General features: G+C 40.2%; 1 protein-coding gene across 1 annotated transcript; it reads right to left on the reverse strand.

The window, feature by feature from the left end:
* Positions 1 to 453: 453 nt before the first annotated feature.
* Positions 454 to 14,784, reverse strand: prdm1a (PR domain containing 1a, with ZNF domain). The gene is made up of 7 exons (XM_032559331.1): positions 14,561 to 14,784; positions 11,570 to 11,902; positions 9,682 to 9,801; positions 8,480 to 8,732; positions 3,153 to 4,213; positions 2,798 to 2,926; positions 454 to 2,687 (listed from the first exon to the last, which is right to left on the reverse strand). The coding sequence occupies exons 1-7, from the start codon at positions 14,585 to 14,587 to the stop codon at positions 2,082 to 2,084; spliced, it is 2,529 nt and encodes an 842-aa protein (XP_032415222.1). The 5' UTR covers positions 14,588 to 14,784; the 3' UTR covers positions 454 to 2,081.
* Positions 14,785 to 19,322: the final 4,538 nt, after the last annotated feature.

Below are 19,322 nucleotides of genomic sequence, written 5' to 3' on the forward strand. Positions count from 1 at the left end.
GTACTACTGTATGTATTCTATATATTCAATATTCTATCAGACATGTCTATTGACAGGGGTCACATCTGTTGTGAAATATAGTTTTTGATTTATTGTCCAGTCGTAGGTTTATGAATGAAAGTAAAAATAAATAAACACATAAAATAATGTTATGTGCTACTTCAGTCATAATAATTAAAATATTACATTATCCTAGGCATCAGTGGAAATATTTATTGCTTATCTGTTCAAAATAAATAAAATAAAAGTAACTGATCAGGTCGCAAGTTGTTGAAGTTAGAGGGTAAATATCGTGAAAATTTAGTTTGTTTTTTTTTTACAGGAGAATATATCAAGTCAAGGAAAAACTTTAGTCGTAGGTTTTTTTTTGTTTGCGTGTTTAATTTTCATAATAAAATTTAAATAACAAAAACAACAACAAAAAAGAAATAAAGAGTCATAGAGTCTTTTGAGTTTAGATTAGAGCAGTGACATTTATATCATAATTTACACTTTTTGACATTTTGCACATAAATAACTTTGTAAACCAGCATGTAAACAGAGACAGGTATTTTAGGGGATTCTCCTCTGGAGTGAAAACTTTGACGAGAGAAAGAGGAAAGCTTTGGTCGAACATTTGAAACATAATGAAAAAGTAAAAGTAACTACAGGTTATTGAAGTGCACCTGCTACAGAAAATCACAGCTGCTGTAGTAACATTAAGCTGGTTCTTAATGCAGTTTTGTCCAGGTTTACAGATACTGTACACAGTGTAAATTATATAAGCATCGGCACTGAAGGAATAAAGTAGGAGGAGGGGGGCCAGTGCATAAAAGAGGGCCGAGGTGCTTAGGTGTTCTTAACAAGGCAGCAGATGGATGGGGCTGTTTTTCAAAAATAAAACTAATAACAGCAACAACATGAAAAATATATACAAAAAAGGAGCAAACACTTCATCATCAACACAACGTACATCTTCCCTTCTTCAGCATTTCATTCTTTTAGTCCTTCTTCCCCTGTTTAGATTATTTTGGAAACTGAAGCCAAACAAACTTTGGGTTTTAGCATCTAGTGTAGCTCCCCGAAAACATTTAAAATCCCTGCTGGATACTAACATGATTTCATAAAAAATAAAGATAGAAAACAAAAGGTAAGAACAGGGGAAATGACGGCTAATCAGCCTCCTGAGTCCGTTATGTGCTACATTTTAAGTGGGCTATGCCACTCCTTTGGACCGCATGAAGATCTGCTCTCCAGTTCAGTTTGGTTTCTTCTTCAAGTAGAAAAAAAAAGGAATAAATAAAAAACTCCCACCTTCAGCTGTCCCTTTGAACACACAAACACACACATCATCACATCCACACTGAGGTAACTGTTGTGAAAAAATATACAAAAACTGAATGCCCTTTTTTGTTTCATTTAAATTAAGGATGCATCAGAAAAGGACATAGACACTTCAGGAAAGCGATTCAGACAGGTTGAAATAACGCTTTTCTTTGGAAATGAACTAATTTACTGTATGTGCCATAAGTAGGCAAGGTTTTCTACTTTTCCTCTGGCTACTTTCATTTTTGGTATTTAAATAGATAAGCCCTGAATAATGGACACGGAGGAGACTAATAAGGGTAACGACAGAGTGGCTATTTACAGAGAAATTGACATAGGGTAAAGCAAATTAACATCAACAGAAATAATTGTTTTCACCCTATTAGTCAACAATCCATTCACTTATTGCTTTTGAAGACACAAAATTAAATGCATAATAACTTAGATTATATAACAAGTAATTTATCAAAAACAAGAATGTTCAAAAAAAGAAAAAAATCATTGAAAAATGATAATAGAATTATATTAATTACATTAAAGAAAAAAAATCCTTTTTAGGTGATTGTCTAAGAGTAATAAACACTAAAACCACTAAGTAGTCATGGGACATTGTCTCTTGCAGCCCTGAGTGTGTGAGTCCCTGATAGGTTGAAAGCATGGCGTATTCATGGGGATGACAATAGATAATTATATATTTACAGATGTTGCTCCCGGCAACAAGTCCACCATGCAGTTCAGAATCAATTTTTCATGTGACTTGCGCATAAAAAAGTCTATCAAGCATGATCCTCTGACTCCTGCTTGACGGTAATGCTAGCAGCAACTGGTGAGATGGGGGTGCTGCGGCGGATCTTGATAACCGACGTCTCGTTCGGGGACTCGAATGCACCATAACCTGCAGACAGAAGATCGGTGGCAGTGCCATTGTAAGTCGGATGGTAGTTGGGGGACTTAAGGTCAGACTCCCTCCACAGCATCCCCAAGACTTGTTTCTCCAACATGGCGTCCATCTCCACTGACCCCTGCAGCTGCTCCAGTCGCTCAGCGTGCTCACTGACGTCGAAGCGCTCAATCTCTTCGTTGGCGCGGTGCACCTCTTCCAAGGCAGCTTGACTTGAGACATTAGGACTGCCTGGACCAGAGGTTGCAGCCAGGCAGTAGCCTTTCAGGTGTAGCCGCAGGCTAACCAGGTGGATGTAGTGGCGGTGGCAGTGGGGGCATTTATGTGGACGTTCGCGGGAGTGCAAGCGCTTGTGCAGCTTGAGGTGGACAAACTGGGTGAACTTAGCAGGGCAGAGCTTGCAGTGATAAGGCTTCTCCCCTGAGTGAAGGCGTAGGTGAGTTTTCAGGTTGCTGGTGCTGCTGAAGCGCTTGTGACAAACCTGAAACAGGAGATCACATTAAAACATGGTTTAAGCAGCTTGTTGTTACCTGTGAGTTATTACAAATAAACTATCTAGCGAATCAGCTCTTTTTGAACAATTTGTCTCACCTGACATTCATGTGGTTTCTCCCCAGTGTGAACCAGGTAGTGTTTTTGCAGATGAGCGAGTTGAGTGAAACCTTTGCTACAGGTTTGACATTTGAATGGCCTTTCTCCGCTGTGCACCCGAAGATGAACCTATAAGGGAAAAGTAAAAGCATATTCGCTTAGGTCTCTTCAGGTCATAACCTTGGTTATTATGAAGTAGAAACATCTCTTTGTTCATTTAAGTGCCATAAACCTGTTGTACTCCCAGCTGATTACACTGCACGCCTTTCAGAGTGCAGGAATGATTACAAGGTAGCAAATCAGATCAGCAGGCATGATGTTAAAAAGCAATAACAGAGAAAATCCCAAGTCTTACCTTTAGGTTTGACAGCTGCCCAAAGGTCTTACTGCACACGTTGCACTCATACTTGATTTTGCCATTCTGCTTCTTCAGAGGGTAAGGCAAGGCCTTATATCCTGCTGACCCTGCACCACGCTTCACTTTGGTCAGATTAATAGCCTCTTCATCTAAGTGACGTTCACTAGTGTTTCCCATATGGGCTGAGGTAGGCTTGGTTGGCACCTGCTCGCTGGGAGGTGCTGTGGCGGCAGTTGGGGAGCCGCTGGAGGGAGCGTGAGCTGGTCCGTGTGGGTTAGGATGCCCTGGATAAGAGCTGTGAACTCCTGCTTTGTCTCTCAAAGTAGCTGTTGAGAAGGCACTTCTTGGCCCAGGCAGGAGATAGTCTCTGTGGGCAGAGATTGAGGAGGGGTGCACAGGTTCAGGTATTACAAGGCGCCTTGGTGCAGGGTCAGAAGGCAGAAGGGATAGATGACGGGGCATTAGGCTGCCATATACTGGATAGATCCTAGGGAATATCCCTCCTACAGTTGGGACACCACCGCCAGGGAGAGGATAATGTGGTAGGATGTAACGCGGGTACTGAGCAGGGTAGAATGTTGAGGGAAGTGGGGCAGATGGAGGGGAGTAACCAGGGTAAGGATAAATAGAAGCTGGTGATAATGCTGGACCAGAAGGGCTACTGTGAGGGCTGGTTTCTGGGCTGCTTCTTGCAGAAGGGCTTGGTGTGGCCGAAAACTGTTTGCCAGGGGAATGAGTTAAGGGGTAACCAGGGTGGCTGGGTTTGAGTAAGTCTTCAGAGAGGGGGTAACGTGGTCTGAGAAAAGGGTAGACAGCACGGGGTTGCAGGGGCCGCTCCGGGCTGTCAGCACAACGTGGGCGGGTGGGAAGAGGCCGGCTGGGCTCCCTCTTGGGAGCTGAGGAGGACGAGGTGCTGTTGGTGCCACGGAGAATGGACAAGACACTGTGCTCCCTCTTGGGAGGACTGGGAGTCATTGACACTGGAGACATACTGGACATTTCAACTGTGCTGTCGTCTCTGTCCACATGCTGCTGCTTGACCTCCATAAGCGACTGCTCTGTAAAGACAAACCAAGACAAAATCAGTCATCAAATAGATTCACATGGCAGCCCACATTTAAGGTATGTTAAATCTAACAGGGTGTTTTAAAAGCAACCTATTATATTTCCTTGAACAGATTAGGATGGATTTATGGGCCAGACAAAACATGTTCATTATATTTTTTTACACAAAATTATTCTTTGATATTGAGATTTTTGTCTGGTCAGTTCTGCCTATGTTGAGCTCCTTTCAGACGGACCTGCTTTACGGCTTCTTGTCACTTTAAATCTAAATAAGCTGCTGCTGGCCACGCTCCCAACTTGCTGTTTACATTCACAGGGTAAAATGTTTCGCTGGGATCATTGAGATTATTGAACATATTAATGTTAAAATGAGAAGGTCTAAATACATAGTATAAATTCCAAAACCTATCTTACTAAATGACTGATTCAAATTGATTTTGATTTGATCTAAATCTATTTAAATTCTATGTAACCTGACATGAATTGGACCAGGTTTTAAAGTGCCTCAAGATGACATTTGATATGATTTGGCATTATATAGATGAACTGAATTGAATGAAGGAACACCATAACTAACTCAGTAGACTAATTAGGTTGACAGAAGTGATGAACGAGGGTGAGGGGCAAGGTAAGGACCAATCCACAGGAAGTGAGGCGTGACATCTGCCTCCAGGGCTTGTGTGTGTGGGGTATGCGATGCGTGTTTGCCTATAAAATCAAGATAAAATCAGAATAGTGGCAGACAGACAGACAGGACTGATGGAGGGTTTCCTGCTGAAGATATCCTCAGAAAAAGCTTGGCCTCCACCTGCCCTCCTCAGAGCACACACAAACACGCCCCACCCCATGTGACAAGGTACACACACACACAGAGGCGCCTGTGGACAAAGACCTCTGTCTGATTTGTTGACTCTTCCTCTTCTGAACAACTTGCACACACTTCTGATCAAGCGCTTACTCCCCAGCTTTTTCTGGCCATTTGCTATTGTTTCGAGGTCGAAGGGTAAATTAGAGAGCTTCCTCCCTTTAGTCACTCACACCTACAGTCGCCTCCCGATGATGAAAGAGTGGATTAGGGAGGGGAGCTCCCTAACACACATCCTAAAAGCTCTGTGATGTCAGTTAGTAGCACATCTCGGCTGCTAAATTGCCACAGACGAGCCTTAAAATACAGCAACCTATTATCTTAAAGCTCCTTTACAGCCCACCTAACTCTTTACCATGAGGTCGCCCAGAGGAGACTGTGTGTGTGTGTGTGGCTGTAAGAAAGTGTGTGAGAGAAATGGAGGCTGTCAAAGAAAATCCCAAATGTAGCACTGGTGAAATTTACCTCTCTTTCCCCATACAATTCCCCTTCCCAGTCACACACACACACATGCACGCCCACGCCCACCACCAGTGACCCTTTCACCAGTAATAACGGCAGTGTGTAAACATTGGGGTTATCAGTTAGCCTTCCTCCTCCTCTTTTTCCTCCTCCTCCATCCCTCTTTCAGAAAACAAACAGGTCAGCCATCTTGGAGATATCAATCTGTCAACACGGCCCTTCTGCCAGGAAGTTCAAGTAGTCAGCCGAGTGGGTAGGAGGTGCGGCTCAACCAAACCCTCCTCTGTCTCCTCTCTGGTCTCTTTAAGTGACATGTATATATCAGGGTTATTGGCCAATGCACACACAAGACTACTATGTGTGAGTTTGCATGTGTTCAAGATGAAAAGCAGGGTGTAAATGTGTCGGCATGTCGCCCTTATATCAGCATGAGTGTGGGAAGAGAGGCTGTTCTTTGAGTATCTTTGAAGACACACACACACACACGGATGACAGGTGTTCTCGAGTGCTAAAACTTGAAGAATGCAAGATGACGGCAGCAATAAGAGCGAGAGAAGTAGGGAGAGGAGAAAGTGAGGGAGTGAGACAGCGATGCATGCTCAGTCATTTTGCTCACACATACACACACGTCTGGTTTTGTAATGACTGTACTGGAAAGAGGCGATGCAAAGAGAAATGATACAGGCAACAGTTGTCTCCTCCCACCATTTAGGAATGTGATACAGGATGTCATATAATTTGGGCCAGAAACTCTGGTGCCCCTCTCTGGTGCCCCCCATAGGCCCAATTTGTTCAAATAATAATGTCATCTTGTGAGGAGCTATGTGGTCAATATGTGCAAAGGCACTATTGCAGACTGGAAAAGACTAGAACTATGAGCTATAAAAATGTATTAATCTCCATTCAACATCTATGTATTCTATACAGATTTTATGGCTGAATAACACATTTGTGGTATTCCTCACTAAGCCAATATTTTGTAGAACAGTTGAAAATCAGATATGTTTCTACCAGTTTTGCACATGTAAAGATTTACATCATTGTCCATTTGTCTTTGCAAAAGGTTACTCAAATTAGGTCAAGTGTTTGCAGTATTGCAACAGATTCTCAATTGGATTTGTGTCTAGGCTTTTACTAAACTGTTCTACTGAAAACTTAACCAGTGGCCTTGCCAAAAGTTTCTTCCAGGATTGCTTTGAATTTAGCTCTATCCATCTGTCAATGACTCCATAGCACGATTCTGTCTCCACCATGAATTTTGCATGTCAGTCAAAAAGTTAAAGTTGTCTTGGTAGATTTGTATTTGTGTCATTTTCATCCACTTTGCAAAATTATGTTGGGATTTCACAAACAATCCCTCTGGAATACTCGAGTTTGTGGCTATCCCAAATTGTAACCCTAATGTTCATGCGCTGGTTATAATCTTAATGTATGCATGCTGTTTGAAATTACTTTAATTCCCTCCTGCTGCTGATATTTGAACATGAAAGATTATAAAGTAGACTTCCAGTATTAATTATTGGTTTGCACATTATATATATTTAGTATTTGCAATGACAAGGACTTATTTTGCCAGCTTCCTCCTCTTTTACCTTTTGCCCTTTAACTGAGTTTCGGTCTAACGTTACTTAGTCAGAAAGACTGTGGTTTTCTTGGTTTTACTCAGTCAGTCAGTGACATTATTTCTTACTTCGCTTGTAGAGCCAACCTCTTATGAGCCACCGTAACAGATAATTGTTTTACTCATTTTAGGAATGTAAATTCAGATAGCTGAGAAAAAAAACAAAAAACGAATGAAAGCCCTTGAAACTTAAAGCTCGAACCCTGGGACAAGTGCAGTCAGCAAAAATCCAGGTACAAATCCACTTTAAAGTCAGCTGCAGGTCAGCAGAGGCCTGCGGGGGCTCAAATGACAGATGAGGCTAATTAAAGACGACTCATATAGTAAGTTCACAATGTGTTGAGATAAAGGAGGAGGGGGATCAGGGGATCCCTTCTGTTTCTGTCCCCAGGTCATGCGCATTTTTCCCTGGGTAGTGGAGCCACTCTGGCTGGGTGTGCTGGTTCCTCTGCCACCTTAAGACTGCTATTAGCTTGCAGTCACACCTGGAAACCACTCAACTCCTGCTCTCAGGCTTTGTTTCCCTCTGAGCCCCCTCACTCTTTGATCAGCTTAGCCAAAGTGGATGACTGCATTGAGTCTACCGTGGTACAAATCTGGTTGTGAGAGGTGAATTTTTCTGTTGATATTTCAGGTAAAATCTTAGAATAATGACTAAAAGTTCCTGTTGTACATCATATTTTTATCATTTTGTGAATACAAACAAACTTTAAGCTCACTTCCTAATAAAAATTGCCAATGAAGACTGAGTCAAGCAAACATACTCTGTCTCTGCTGCGTTTATTGAGGTCGAGGAAGGCTGTGTGTGTGTGTGTGTGTTTGAGAACTTTTATGTTAAAAGTGGGTCTTTAAGTGTGTAAGACTGTGGCATTAGGGGCCATACAGCCCTGCGTGTAATTACACTGTCACTGGCACACATGCACACGCCCACACACACACACACACACACACACAAGAGTACAGCGATGGCACTGACAGAGATGAAAGGATGTTGGTCTTGTACTTTTGTAAGTGTGTGTGTTTAAGAGAGAGAGAGGAGAGAGAGATAATGACAGACTAACGCTGAGAGAGGAAGGAGACATAGCTACACTAAAAAACAGGCTTTAATAGCGGCGACAGGACACATTCAAGACACATGGACATGCACCGCCGATTGATTTAATGTTTGTAATGCAAGCCGGTCACTCCTTTAGGCTTCTAATAAAACCACTGATTTTATTGCGCAAAAGAATCTGAAAGAAATTTCTACAGCACTTCTCATCAGCCTCATGTCTCATGAAAGGATGGCAAACAAAAGGTTGTTGAACTTACTGAGTTTTTGCATCATCAGCTCCCCTGATGGCGGATATCTCAGGCGGCGGGCGAAGTCATGACAGTACCAGACGAGCAGCTCGGCGCCGGCTGGGACGGGCTTCACAGTGTAGAAGTAAATCTCCATGCCATTCTGGCATGCTGCCAGGTTCTGCTCTGCCGCCGATTTGGCCGGGTTGACGTACCGCATCCAGTTGGAACGGGTCTCATCCAGACCGTCCACAAAGTGGTGAAACTCACCATCCGCAAAGATCTGGAATGAAAGAAAATAACATTTGTTTTGATCAATTTCACAAGAAAAAGAGTTTTATTTTCCTTTCATAAAGTAAAAGTTTTACTTTTAAACTTGCAAAATTTACCACCATTTCCCTAATCAAACAACAAAAAAGGAGCACAAAGGCAAGAAATTGATTGCATCATCAAAAGAACAAGTAACCTACTGTAAATCTTTAAATGAGGCAATTATAAATGACTAGAAAGACATGTTTTATCTCAGTTCAAAGCATCAAATTAAGAAATCAAACATAATTAGTCCATCTGCAATAAATGTCATCTAATTTTCTTAACCCTTTTTCTTCTCTATCACCCCTTACCATCTCTCTCCGTCTTCATCACCTTCCGCGAGGCAAAAAAAGACAGACAGAAAGTCTATCACGCAGGAGGAGATCCTCTTTTATATTGAAAAGGGAAAGGAAGGATCAAGTCATTTTTAACCTACCACCCTCCCCCACCCCCTTGTGTGTTACTTCTTCATTCTCCCCCTATCTCTGCCTCTCGTTTCTGTCATCTCGCTGCGTGTGAGAAAGTGAGATATGAGCATGAATGGAACCTTAATGAGTTAAGTTTCTGCTTGTGGTTACACTTTTTCTTTTCAAGCGAGTCAAACCCACTACACACACTCACGCACACGCACCTTCTTAGAGTATGTAGGTAGAACAACCATGTAGGTGGTTCGTGAGCGTGTGTTGTCTCATTGTCAGTTACCGGTAGTGATGGAGCGTGTTTTAACCATGTATGTGTGGATTTACAGGAACCTTAGTGTGGCATGTTATTTGTGTGAAGGTGACATCACATCCCCACACACACCAAACAGAAAGCCCTGTTTCCTGTTCAACTGACTGCTTTTTGAAGCGAGAGACGTCACAGGAAGGGGTCTCTCGGGCTTCTGAGGAAATGTGTGTGTTTTCAACCGGCATACTCACCCTCCAGAAGTACTTCCGGTTTGCGTCTTTCGGGACGCTGTCAGCCGTGTAGATCTCTCCCACCAGGGGACCGAAGCGGGTTCCTTTGGGAATGTACTCCCGGCTACACACTCCGACCACCTACATGGCGACATACACAGACACAAGCAGGTAAAAAATGTATGTAAGATACAGCAAAGTTTGCGTCTGTTTTTGGAAACTGTTGTGCACATCCATCAGTGACAAGACTCATTAGGCTTTATTTTAGATCCAAAAACACACAACCAACCAGCTGTCAGTAGAGGCGATGATTAATGAAATATGGGCACGCTTCGTGTGACTTTGAGCTCGAATGTTTGGTTGAAGAATAACTAAAAAATCTCTTTCTCTTTCAAATCTCTTTTTCTTGTCACACCTCCAATGATCGCCACATCAAACCTAAACCACTGCCACTTCAAATATTTCAGGGGAAAACACTCAGATACTCAAACGAAAAAAAATCCTTTCTCTTCTGTATTTTTTTTTTTTTTTTGCTTTATGGGCTGATTGAATCACAGAAGAAGGTGAGATAAAGAAGAGGAAGAGGAGAATTGCAAGGAATTTTCTGCCTAGACTCCAGCCATGGATAGACGAGAAACACGCGCTCACATTTTCTTCTCTCTAGCTAAACCCACGCAAACACGAGTCTTTCCCAAACCCCTTGTTCTCCTGGTGACGTGGGAAATCCCCTTTTCCTCTTTTCCCTTCACAGGACCAGACTCAAGCTTGTGCTAGTGTTTGCACACAAGCTTTCTTTTCTTACTTGTTAAATCGTTTTAGGTCTTTCCTGATGTCTTCGGAGCAAAACGCAGTTTTCTTTCATCAGCTTGTCCCTTCTTCCTCTCCTGGTCAAACTAAATATTAGCTGATAGAGTATCAGCTCGTAAGCAAAACACACTCCTCTTCACCACTCTCCTTCCCCTTCTTACCTCAGTTCCCTTTTGATAAGCCACTGATGAGAAAATCTATGCGATCACACCGTTTCACTGATAAACTCACAGTAACAAAATTGACAAAGCTGGAAACTTTTGAACTGCAGTCATGCACATTTTTACTGGTGTAAACGCCCTGGAAAAAAACGCAAAATGGATCAAAGATGCTTTAAAAAGAAAAAGAAAATGCTTTTGTTTCAATCTGACGCAAAATTCTGAAGCAAAATTAAGACACAAATGAACACAGCTTCTTAAATCCACATATAATGAACATTTTAATGAAAAATGTGAGCTTTCAGGTGCCAGCCGCCGTGAGTTTTTTTATGTTTTATTTTAACAAATTACAAGAGTGTTACAAGAAGGTCATGGTGGCTGATTGTGAGTTGAGGAAGATTAAAAGATGAATTATGCTAGTAATTTTTTTTTTTTCATGTCCTATTCCAACTCCAGATCAAAAGTTTTAAATTAATTTGCTGCAACTTAGTCACTAAACGTAAAAGGTGATATTAAAAGTGTAAGGTGTTCGTTAAGGTGCTGTACAGTGCCCCCTGGCTGCTGGCATGAATATTTCAGTGCGGTGAGAGGTTTGTGGCATGACACACAACTTTCAGGGCTAAATCACTGTAATCTTCTCAGCTGACATATGAGTTTCAAACGAAAGATTCAAGCTGAAGAAATGTGTTTTTGTGTAAAATTTGCTTCCATCAGTTTTTATCCCACTTACACACATTCCTTTGTGTTTGTGTGTGTATGTGAGCGTTTACAAGGTAGACACGGCAACCCCCTGCTCTCCGTTTCATGACCAACAACTGACTCACGCCCCTGTTAACGTACAGATGGCTTTCTCTGCTTGGACGCGTGTGAAAAGTTAAGACGGGGGAGAAAGTTTTCCTGTCTGCTGGCAAAAGACTTTGTGAGTGACTGTGTGGGAGTCTGACCTCTTTGGTGCCTGCCAGGTGTTTGAGGACCAGGTTTCTGGGCAGCGATGCCTCTGCTCTTGTCGTCATCATTGCGAAGTCAGCGTCTGGCCCCGCCTCCCATGGCGTGTCTTTGACGATGTATGTGCACTTCTCCTCAAACTCTGCCTCTGCCCAATGCGTCATGTCTGCCTCCTCCATGTCCATGTCCATGTCCACGTCGGTGTCGGTCATCGTCTCTGCTCCGTCCGAACCTGTGCTGGTAGCTGTGGAGGCCATCTTGTGGTTTGTGCCATCCTGCTCCATAGTGTGCGCCCCCTCACTGGTCAACATGGCCGAGCTATGAGAGGTCGCCTGGATGGGGTAAGAAAGAGAAAAAAATACCTTTCATCAACTCTTCTTCATAAAAGTTCCTAAAACTTCCATCTGGAAGTGAACAGTGAGGTAGGAAAGAGATTAAATGGAAAGCAAAAGAAAAAAAAGATGGAAAAACAAAACAACCGTGACAAGCAGAAAAATACCAAACATGCGATAAAAAAACCTATGAATATGACAAGTACAAAAACAGCAAATGGTTGAAAAAATAAGATAAGAATATGAAAGGAGGTGGGAGGAAAGAACTGATTAGGAATAAAAAGGAGACAAAGATCAAAATGAAATATGATAAAACACTGTGATGAGTAGAGACAAAGAGAGGAGAGGAAGATCCGTGATTATTATATGTAGTGACTCAGTGGGAAGAGGGGGGGTTGAGTAATGCCTCAGTCACACACAAACACATGTGCACGCACACACACAAGCGCAAAAGCACACAAAGGATCAGGCGGTAAATGTCTCGTCTGCCGTTTCGACTAGATGGTAACTAATTTGGGAAACGATTCATTCATGTTTCAGTTGCATAACCTGATTTGTTAGATTTGTCTTTTTCTCTGCTTTTGGAATCTAATGATTGTTTGACATTTTTTTAGGAAACTTATTCCACTTTTATCTCCCTCTATGACATAATACTACCAGATTAGATGACCACTGCCCTCAAGCAAGACAAAAACACAATGTAGCAACAAAAAAAAAAATCAGTAAACAACTTTTTAGTTAATATTCAAGTTATATATAGTTTTTGTACATTCACATTAAGTGAAATAAAATAAATTTTGGAAATCAGGCTCGATAGTTTCCACCTTGAACACTTTCACTATCCTTTTGCCTAACGGTTTCCAAGACCAGTCAAAATATGGCTCAAACAAATCTGTTTATCGGCAATTTTTCTGTTTTTTCACTTCTCTACATTATGACTCACTGTTTTTCTGACTTTAGAAAGAAATTGTCATGTTTCCTTTTTATCAGTTATTCTGTATATATGTAATATTTCTCGAAAGCATGCTGAATTTACTCAGATATTGCAAATGTAATATTGCCCATGTTTCTGCGCTCTTCGACCCTCACCACCCCCCGTTCACCCACATCTCCCATGGGTTGAAGACGGAGGAAGGAAATGCTGTCTGTGTCTGAATGAAGCTAAAATTGGAAGCAGAGTGGCAAAGCAGCGGAACCGGCAAATCATCCCAACTCCCGGCGTGTGTGTTCTTGTCTGAATGTGTGTGTGTGTTGGTAATGGACAAGGGGGAAGTGATGAGGAAGGGAGCGTCAAAAAAACTTTTCCATTTGGGGGGCCACGGCAGCGCAAACAAAACTTCAAACACGATCCCACCCAAGACAATCCCACACACACACACAGGAGCAGAAATCCACACAGGGGACAACATGCTGCTTGTCCCACGCTGAAGAGCGGAAAGCAGCAGATCTTCGTTGACCACATTTCGCTCTGTGAAATTATCTGAAGCCACAAGAAAGAAAATTGTTTCACTTCCAAGTGACTTCAGCTAAAGCAAATAGGGTTTTGATCCCCAAGAGTAAAACAAGTTTCTGAATGAAAAGTAATTATAAAACTTAAGTTTGCTTTAATTAAGATTCAATTAAAAGCCACAAAAAAGCAAAAGCATCCTGGATTCAGAGAATATTCTTTCTTGCAAAACTGACCTCCCTTGCTTAAGAGTCACATAAAAAAGCATGTTAAAGTTAATTTTAGTTGCATTAAACATTAAACACAAACAGAGCAAATGCCCAAAATACATTAAAATCCAACAAAAGCCACAGTATCCATGATTTGCTTTGTAAAACTATAAAATTCCCAGTGAGTAGTCCTTCTTTTTCCCAGACAGCAGCTGAAAACTCGCATAACCAGACGTTTCCGCTTTATTTGCCATTGAAATGAATCAGATCAAAACAGTGATCACATATTAAAATGTCTCTTTTAATATCTTTGCTTTCAGCAAAACTGTGAATCCTGCCTTTGCATAACAGCTGCAGCATCGAAAACTAATAGTGAAACCAAGAACCAAGAAACAATTCATCTCTCATGTATTTAGACCAACTGAAAACATTTAAAAGCTGAGCCCGCAGAAAGTCAGAAGGATTTCAAACTTAAACATTGACAAGCATAGATGGATTGTTTTTAATCAGAAAAATGGAAAATACTTAAATTATTTTGTTACCAATGAATATACCTATAAAATTAGAAACTTTACTGGAAAAACAAAACTTGTTTTTGCATAAATTATTGAATAAAATGTATTAAAGTAAGCAAAAAGTGCCTAAATTTTAACACAATCCCAGGAATCGATTTATGAAATACCCCGAAAGCACCAGCTAAAAAACAAAAAAGGTTTAAGAAATTTGTCCAAAAACTCATTTCAGTGTAATAATAAAAATCTTAAAGTTTGTAGTTACTGCAAAGTAGTAAAAGTTAAAAGTTTTTAAAAAAAAGTCAGATTTAATTGACAGTCTGTTTTTGGAGTTCACAACTTTTAGTATAAATCATGAAGTGTATACAAAGTGTCAAAAAAGTCCAAAAAGTTAGATAAAACCCCGTACAATTTTCTATGTTGCACTCTAAATCAGTTGTTAGTAAAATGACAGAGAAGCCGAGGGTGTTCAGAGCTGCTCTGTACTCACCGTGTAACTTTGGTCCCATCCACACATAGGGACGAGCACTGGGATCCTCTCTGGAAGTCTGCCTGTGAGGATAGAGAGTTTATGCGGGACAGGTGTAGTTCTCCCCTTCTGCCTTCCCACTCCGAGTGCTAATACTCCACACCGAGCTCTCAAGTTTCTTTGGGCAGGAGTGTGTGTGTGATCCACTTGGAGACCTGATATTAAATGCCTGACAACATCAACATCTCTCAGACTAAGCCCTCTCCCTCTCCTTCTCTCTCTCTCTTGCTCGCTCACTTGAAGCCACACCCACAAAGCACTTCTCACACGGCTTTCACCTGAGGCCATGAGCCATACACACACAAACACACCCCCACACATAGCTAAAAATGTAACTCCTATTTTTCCATCAAAATAAAGATTTTTCTACATGATAATCACAAGGTGATTGTGTGATTTGGTGTATTTATGTGTGGAAATGCCTTCGACCAAGTTTAAAATGTAAACATGTATGCGCATTCTTGTGCATGATTGTGTCTAGTGTGCGTGTGCGCGTGTGTGTCTGTGTCTGCGTGTTTGTGCGCTTGTATAAGGGAAGTGTTGAGTCACCGTCACAGGATGTCCCTCTCTTCCACAAGATAACACACACACACAAAATTGCACTCTAGGGGGCAGAACTGATCTGCTTTGGTTTCTTTTGCAAAATGAAATTTAAAGTACACCCACTCACTCTCCTGTGTTATTCTTTGCCCTTTCTCCGTCACTCCCTTAAAAGCGTTTTCTGCCTTTGAGTTTGTCTTTTTCTTTCTTTCTTGCATTTTTTTTTATATTAATATTCTTCCTTTCATCCCCCCAAATTATGAAGTCCTTTTTGGGTAAATTAATTAAGACTGAGAAAAGTGAAACTTATTTTTGTCTTATTGTATTAAGATATAAGAATGAAAACAGGTATGAGCACTGAGAGGACTGGTAAAGGGAGTGTCTCCGACTTACTCCAAGACTGTTACAACACACATGTTAAAGACTTTCTGAAAAAATGTTTTAAGAAAAGCACCTAAGATTTCCACAAGTTTATTAAAATTTCACTCAAACAGCTTCCATGTGCTTGTGATTTTAGTGTGTGCCTATTTTAAAACCGACTAAAAGAGCTCTAAAAGAGCTTTTGGGACGGGAGCATGGGGGTAGAAATACCTTCTCCTGATCCTATAAACAGCCTTCTGCTTCCACTTCTACTCTACAATCATAGCTAATACTAGCTGCTGTAAGCAGTTATCGCAATCAATGATCTAAAGAATTTCTGCACGCCTTACTATGTTTTTCTCTTTCGTCTAAACTGGGTTACTACATGTGAGCAACGGGTATATTTTTTTAGGCTTTGTTTGCTTTTAACAACTGTGCTTTTCTCTCTGGGCTGCATTAACAATGTCCATTGTGCCTCCTTTGAAGGAAAATAACAGTATTTAACTTTTAAGTGTTGCACAATAAAACAATAATTTAAAAAAAAAATCTAATTGACTTGACCTGAACGTTTGAAATAAATATGGAGCCTCATCAGGACAGAAAAAAGAGGGAAGCACTTATGCAAAATCCTCAGCAGGACTTAAAAGCGAAAGAAAAACACAGACTTTTAAAAATCCTCCAAGTGTCCCCTCACATAAATATATGCTCGGCCAAAGTGCTTTGAAATCAGAAAATTTTACAACTTATGATGCTTTTCATTGTTAGCAGACTCTGGCCTTGAATGCATGCAACGCGAGATGCGAGGTTACAAACAATACAGTCTGGTTAAAATTATAAACATCTGCTATTTAGTTTAAGTCAAATCCATTCTTGAAAATTAGTCTTTACGACTCTGTTGATGTCAGTCTTAATATGCTTCATTTTGCAAGCTTAAATACTTTCATAACCTCATCTTCAATTAAATGGTTGTGTTGACAGAGATTTATTTACTATTACAACTCTGGAAATAAGAAATGAAAAAGAAACTCTAAACTTTAGTGTTTTTCGAGTGATCATCGTGATTAATGATGCTGGATTTGGAGGCAATAATTCGTGATGATGCAGAGAACCACAATTAGTTTTGTCGTATTGACTCTGTTACAGTTTGTAACGCATGTAATCATGAACTGCTGCTGATTTTAGTACAATCCCAATCAGCTCTAAAATGATTAATTCTCTCAAATAGTGTTTCTTTACTTAGTTTTTCATAATTTATGGAGTAAATTTTAAGTAATATTGAACAAATTCCATTTTATGCTTTAATATACATCTATTCTTTTTTATTTCAATTCAGGGTCTCACTCACTCACTCACTCACTCACTCACTCACTCACTCACTCACTCACTCACAACAAAAGCTCAGTCTCTTACTAACACTGGAAATTCCCATCTAATTGTTCACCCTGTTTCCCTTAATTTAACTCCCACTCACCCACCTCCCTCAATCCCCCTTTTCTCTCCATCTTTCCTTTGATTTTGCACATTGTATTTACAAAAATGATTTTCCACACTCACCCCTCACGCTGCTTTTTCCATGACTTTTCTCTCAACCATTTTTTTGTCTTTTTGAAGAAAATAAATCACTCCAGAAAAAGTCATTTGTTTGTCTTTAAGCATTTTGATGTTTGCTCGCGAGGATTTTAATCGTGCAGCCATAAAAGAAAAGAAACTGCTGTGGCGAGCACAGTTTGTTGGACAGAAACAACAAAATAAATCTGTGGGAAATGTGACATTAAGATCATAAATAATGTTCTACTAACGTCGAGAAAGAAAATGCTGGAACAAAAAACAATTCGAATTTGTTGATTTTTTTGTTTTTTTTTTAATTTAATTGCTGGTTTTCTTTTAATTTATTTAAGTGGGAATTTATACTTATGTCATTTCTTTCTTTTCTTGCATACAATAACATTAAAATGTCAATTCTGTTTCTGTATTTAAACTAATAAGTCAAGCTGCATTTGTTTGAAACAAACACCCTATGCACATCTTTGTAGAAAAAAAAATATTTATTTTTTTGTTCCAACTAGAACACTGTGTTAAGCTGTGTAATTTCCTAATTGTATCTTTAAGCAATCATCAGAGTTAGTGAAATGGGCCTTAATTTCTTTGAGTCTTTTTCTTTTATATATAAAAGAAAGATTATCAGGAAAAGAAAACAACCAACAGGAAGACGACAAAAAGACAAGAGACACCGGACTCTTTCACTCCCTCTCAATGGTGACAGAGGGTCTGACCACATCACTCGCTGCCTACTGCTTCCTGCCAACGGACGACCCCTACACACACACACACACACACACACACACACACACACGCACCCACACACACATGCAGACACCCAGACACAGAGCTGAAGATCTGTCCCACAGCTGTCGGACATGTTGATGCTCAGTGTTTTCTCTTTGTGCAAAACAACCAGATGCAGAAGGGGACCAGAAAGCTGAGAAATACATTAAAACATGCAGTCGTATGTGTGCAACTTCTCAAGATTTCCATAAAGCTTTTGGAAGCTTTATGACATTTTACAGCAATCCTCTCTGTAATTAGGGTTAGCAGAATTTCAAGATTTTTAGGTTAATTTTCAGTAATTAGTGATGAACTCAAAAATTCTGTCTCTTTCTGGCTTGTGAATACACCACCAGTTTGTGTACTATCTTTGAAGTGGAAATTGTTACTTTAAAAGAAAGCTCAGTGTTAGCTATTTTCAGTCAGTAAGATATTTAAAAAGACAGAAAAGAAAGAAAACAGACATGTAATAAGCTACCTCAAAGACTTTTAGCAGATAGCAAAATGAATATATGGAGTACACCAAAATGACTCTTTCACAAAACATTCTGGACATCTTGGAAATCTTTTGGAAAGATAAATTCATGGTCTACATTCTCTCAACAATGCAAAAAACCCCCAAAACAAAACAAAAAATTATATATATATATATATACAGTATATGTACAGTATGTGTGTGTGTATATATGTTTGTTAGACACGCCGTTAATTGCTCAAATCACAAATTCAAGAGGCTGAAAACAGTTTAAAACCAACTTTGTAATTTTGTTGTTCATTTCATACAATAATAGGAAAATCCTTTCTTAAAGTGGCTGCTCTTTCAAACATCTGCATAACATCAGTTTTATATTCGGTCAATGCATGGTGGCACAGCTGGTAGCACTGTTGCCTTGCAGCAAGAAGGTTCTGGGTTTGAATCCCACCTGGCAAACTCTTTCTGCATGGAGTTTGCATGTTCTCCCTCTGCATGCGCAGGCTCTCTCCGGATACTTCGGCTTGATCCCACAGTTCAAAAATATGACTGTTGGGTTAATTGGTTTCTCTTAATTGCCTTTAGGTACTGTTTGGTTTGTGTGAGCACGATTATTTGTTCTGTGTTTCCCTGTGATGGACTGGTGACCAATGCAAAGTGTATACTGCCCTGAGCTTCCACGTAACCCTGGACTGACAAACGGGTATAGATAATGTGTGGATGAAGCATTTTCAGTTCTGCTTTTACATACATATATATGTAACAACTTCAACAGCTTCACAGAGTCCAGAGTTTGGAAATCTACTTAACATTTTTCATCAGTATATCTTTTCTTCCAACATCAGTTATTATGAGTATATGTGCTGAAGTAAAAGTATGCTGGACTAAAGAACAAACAAACATGAAACTTTCTGGATTAGCTAAGAGTTTATTAAAAATTAAAATTTTTGAAGAACACACCGGTGGTACATAAAAAAACAAGTGACTCTATTTTAAATTAGCCAATTTAATATTGAGTCACTACCA

Source organism: Xiphophorus hellerii, chromosome 3, assembly GCF_003331165.1.
Source record: "Xiphophorus hellerii strain 12219 chromosome 3, Xiphophorus_hellerii-4.1, whole genome shotgun sequence".
NCBI classification, from domain to species: domain Eukaryota; kingdom Metazoa; phylum Chordata; class Actinopteri; order Cyprinodontiformes; family Poeciliidae; genus Xiphophorus; species Xiphophorus hellerii.

Bases quoted from the DNA above. Each gene is read 5' to 3' on its own strand.
- prdm1a (XM_032559331.1), bottom strand. From the start codon at position 14,587: ATGTGTGGATGGGACCAAAGTTACACG. The intron at 8,733-9,681 runs GTGAGTATGCCG...CTTTCATTCCAG, and splicing joins ACCGGAAGTACTTCTGGAGG to ATCTTTGCGGATGGTGAGTT. The intron at 4,214-8,479 runs GTAAGTTCAACA...TTGTCTTTACAG, and splicing joins GCTGATGATGCAAAAACTCA to AGCAGTCGCTTATGGAGGTC.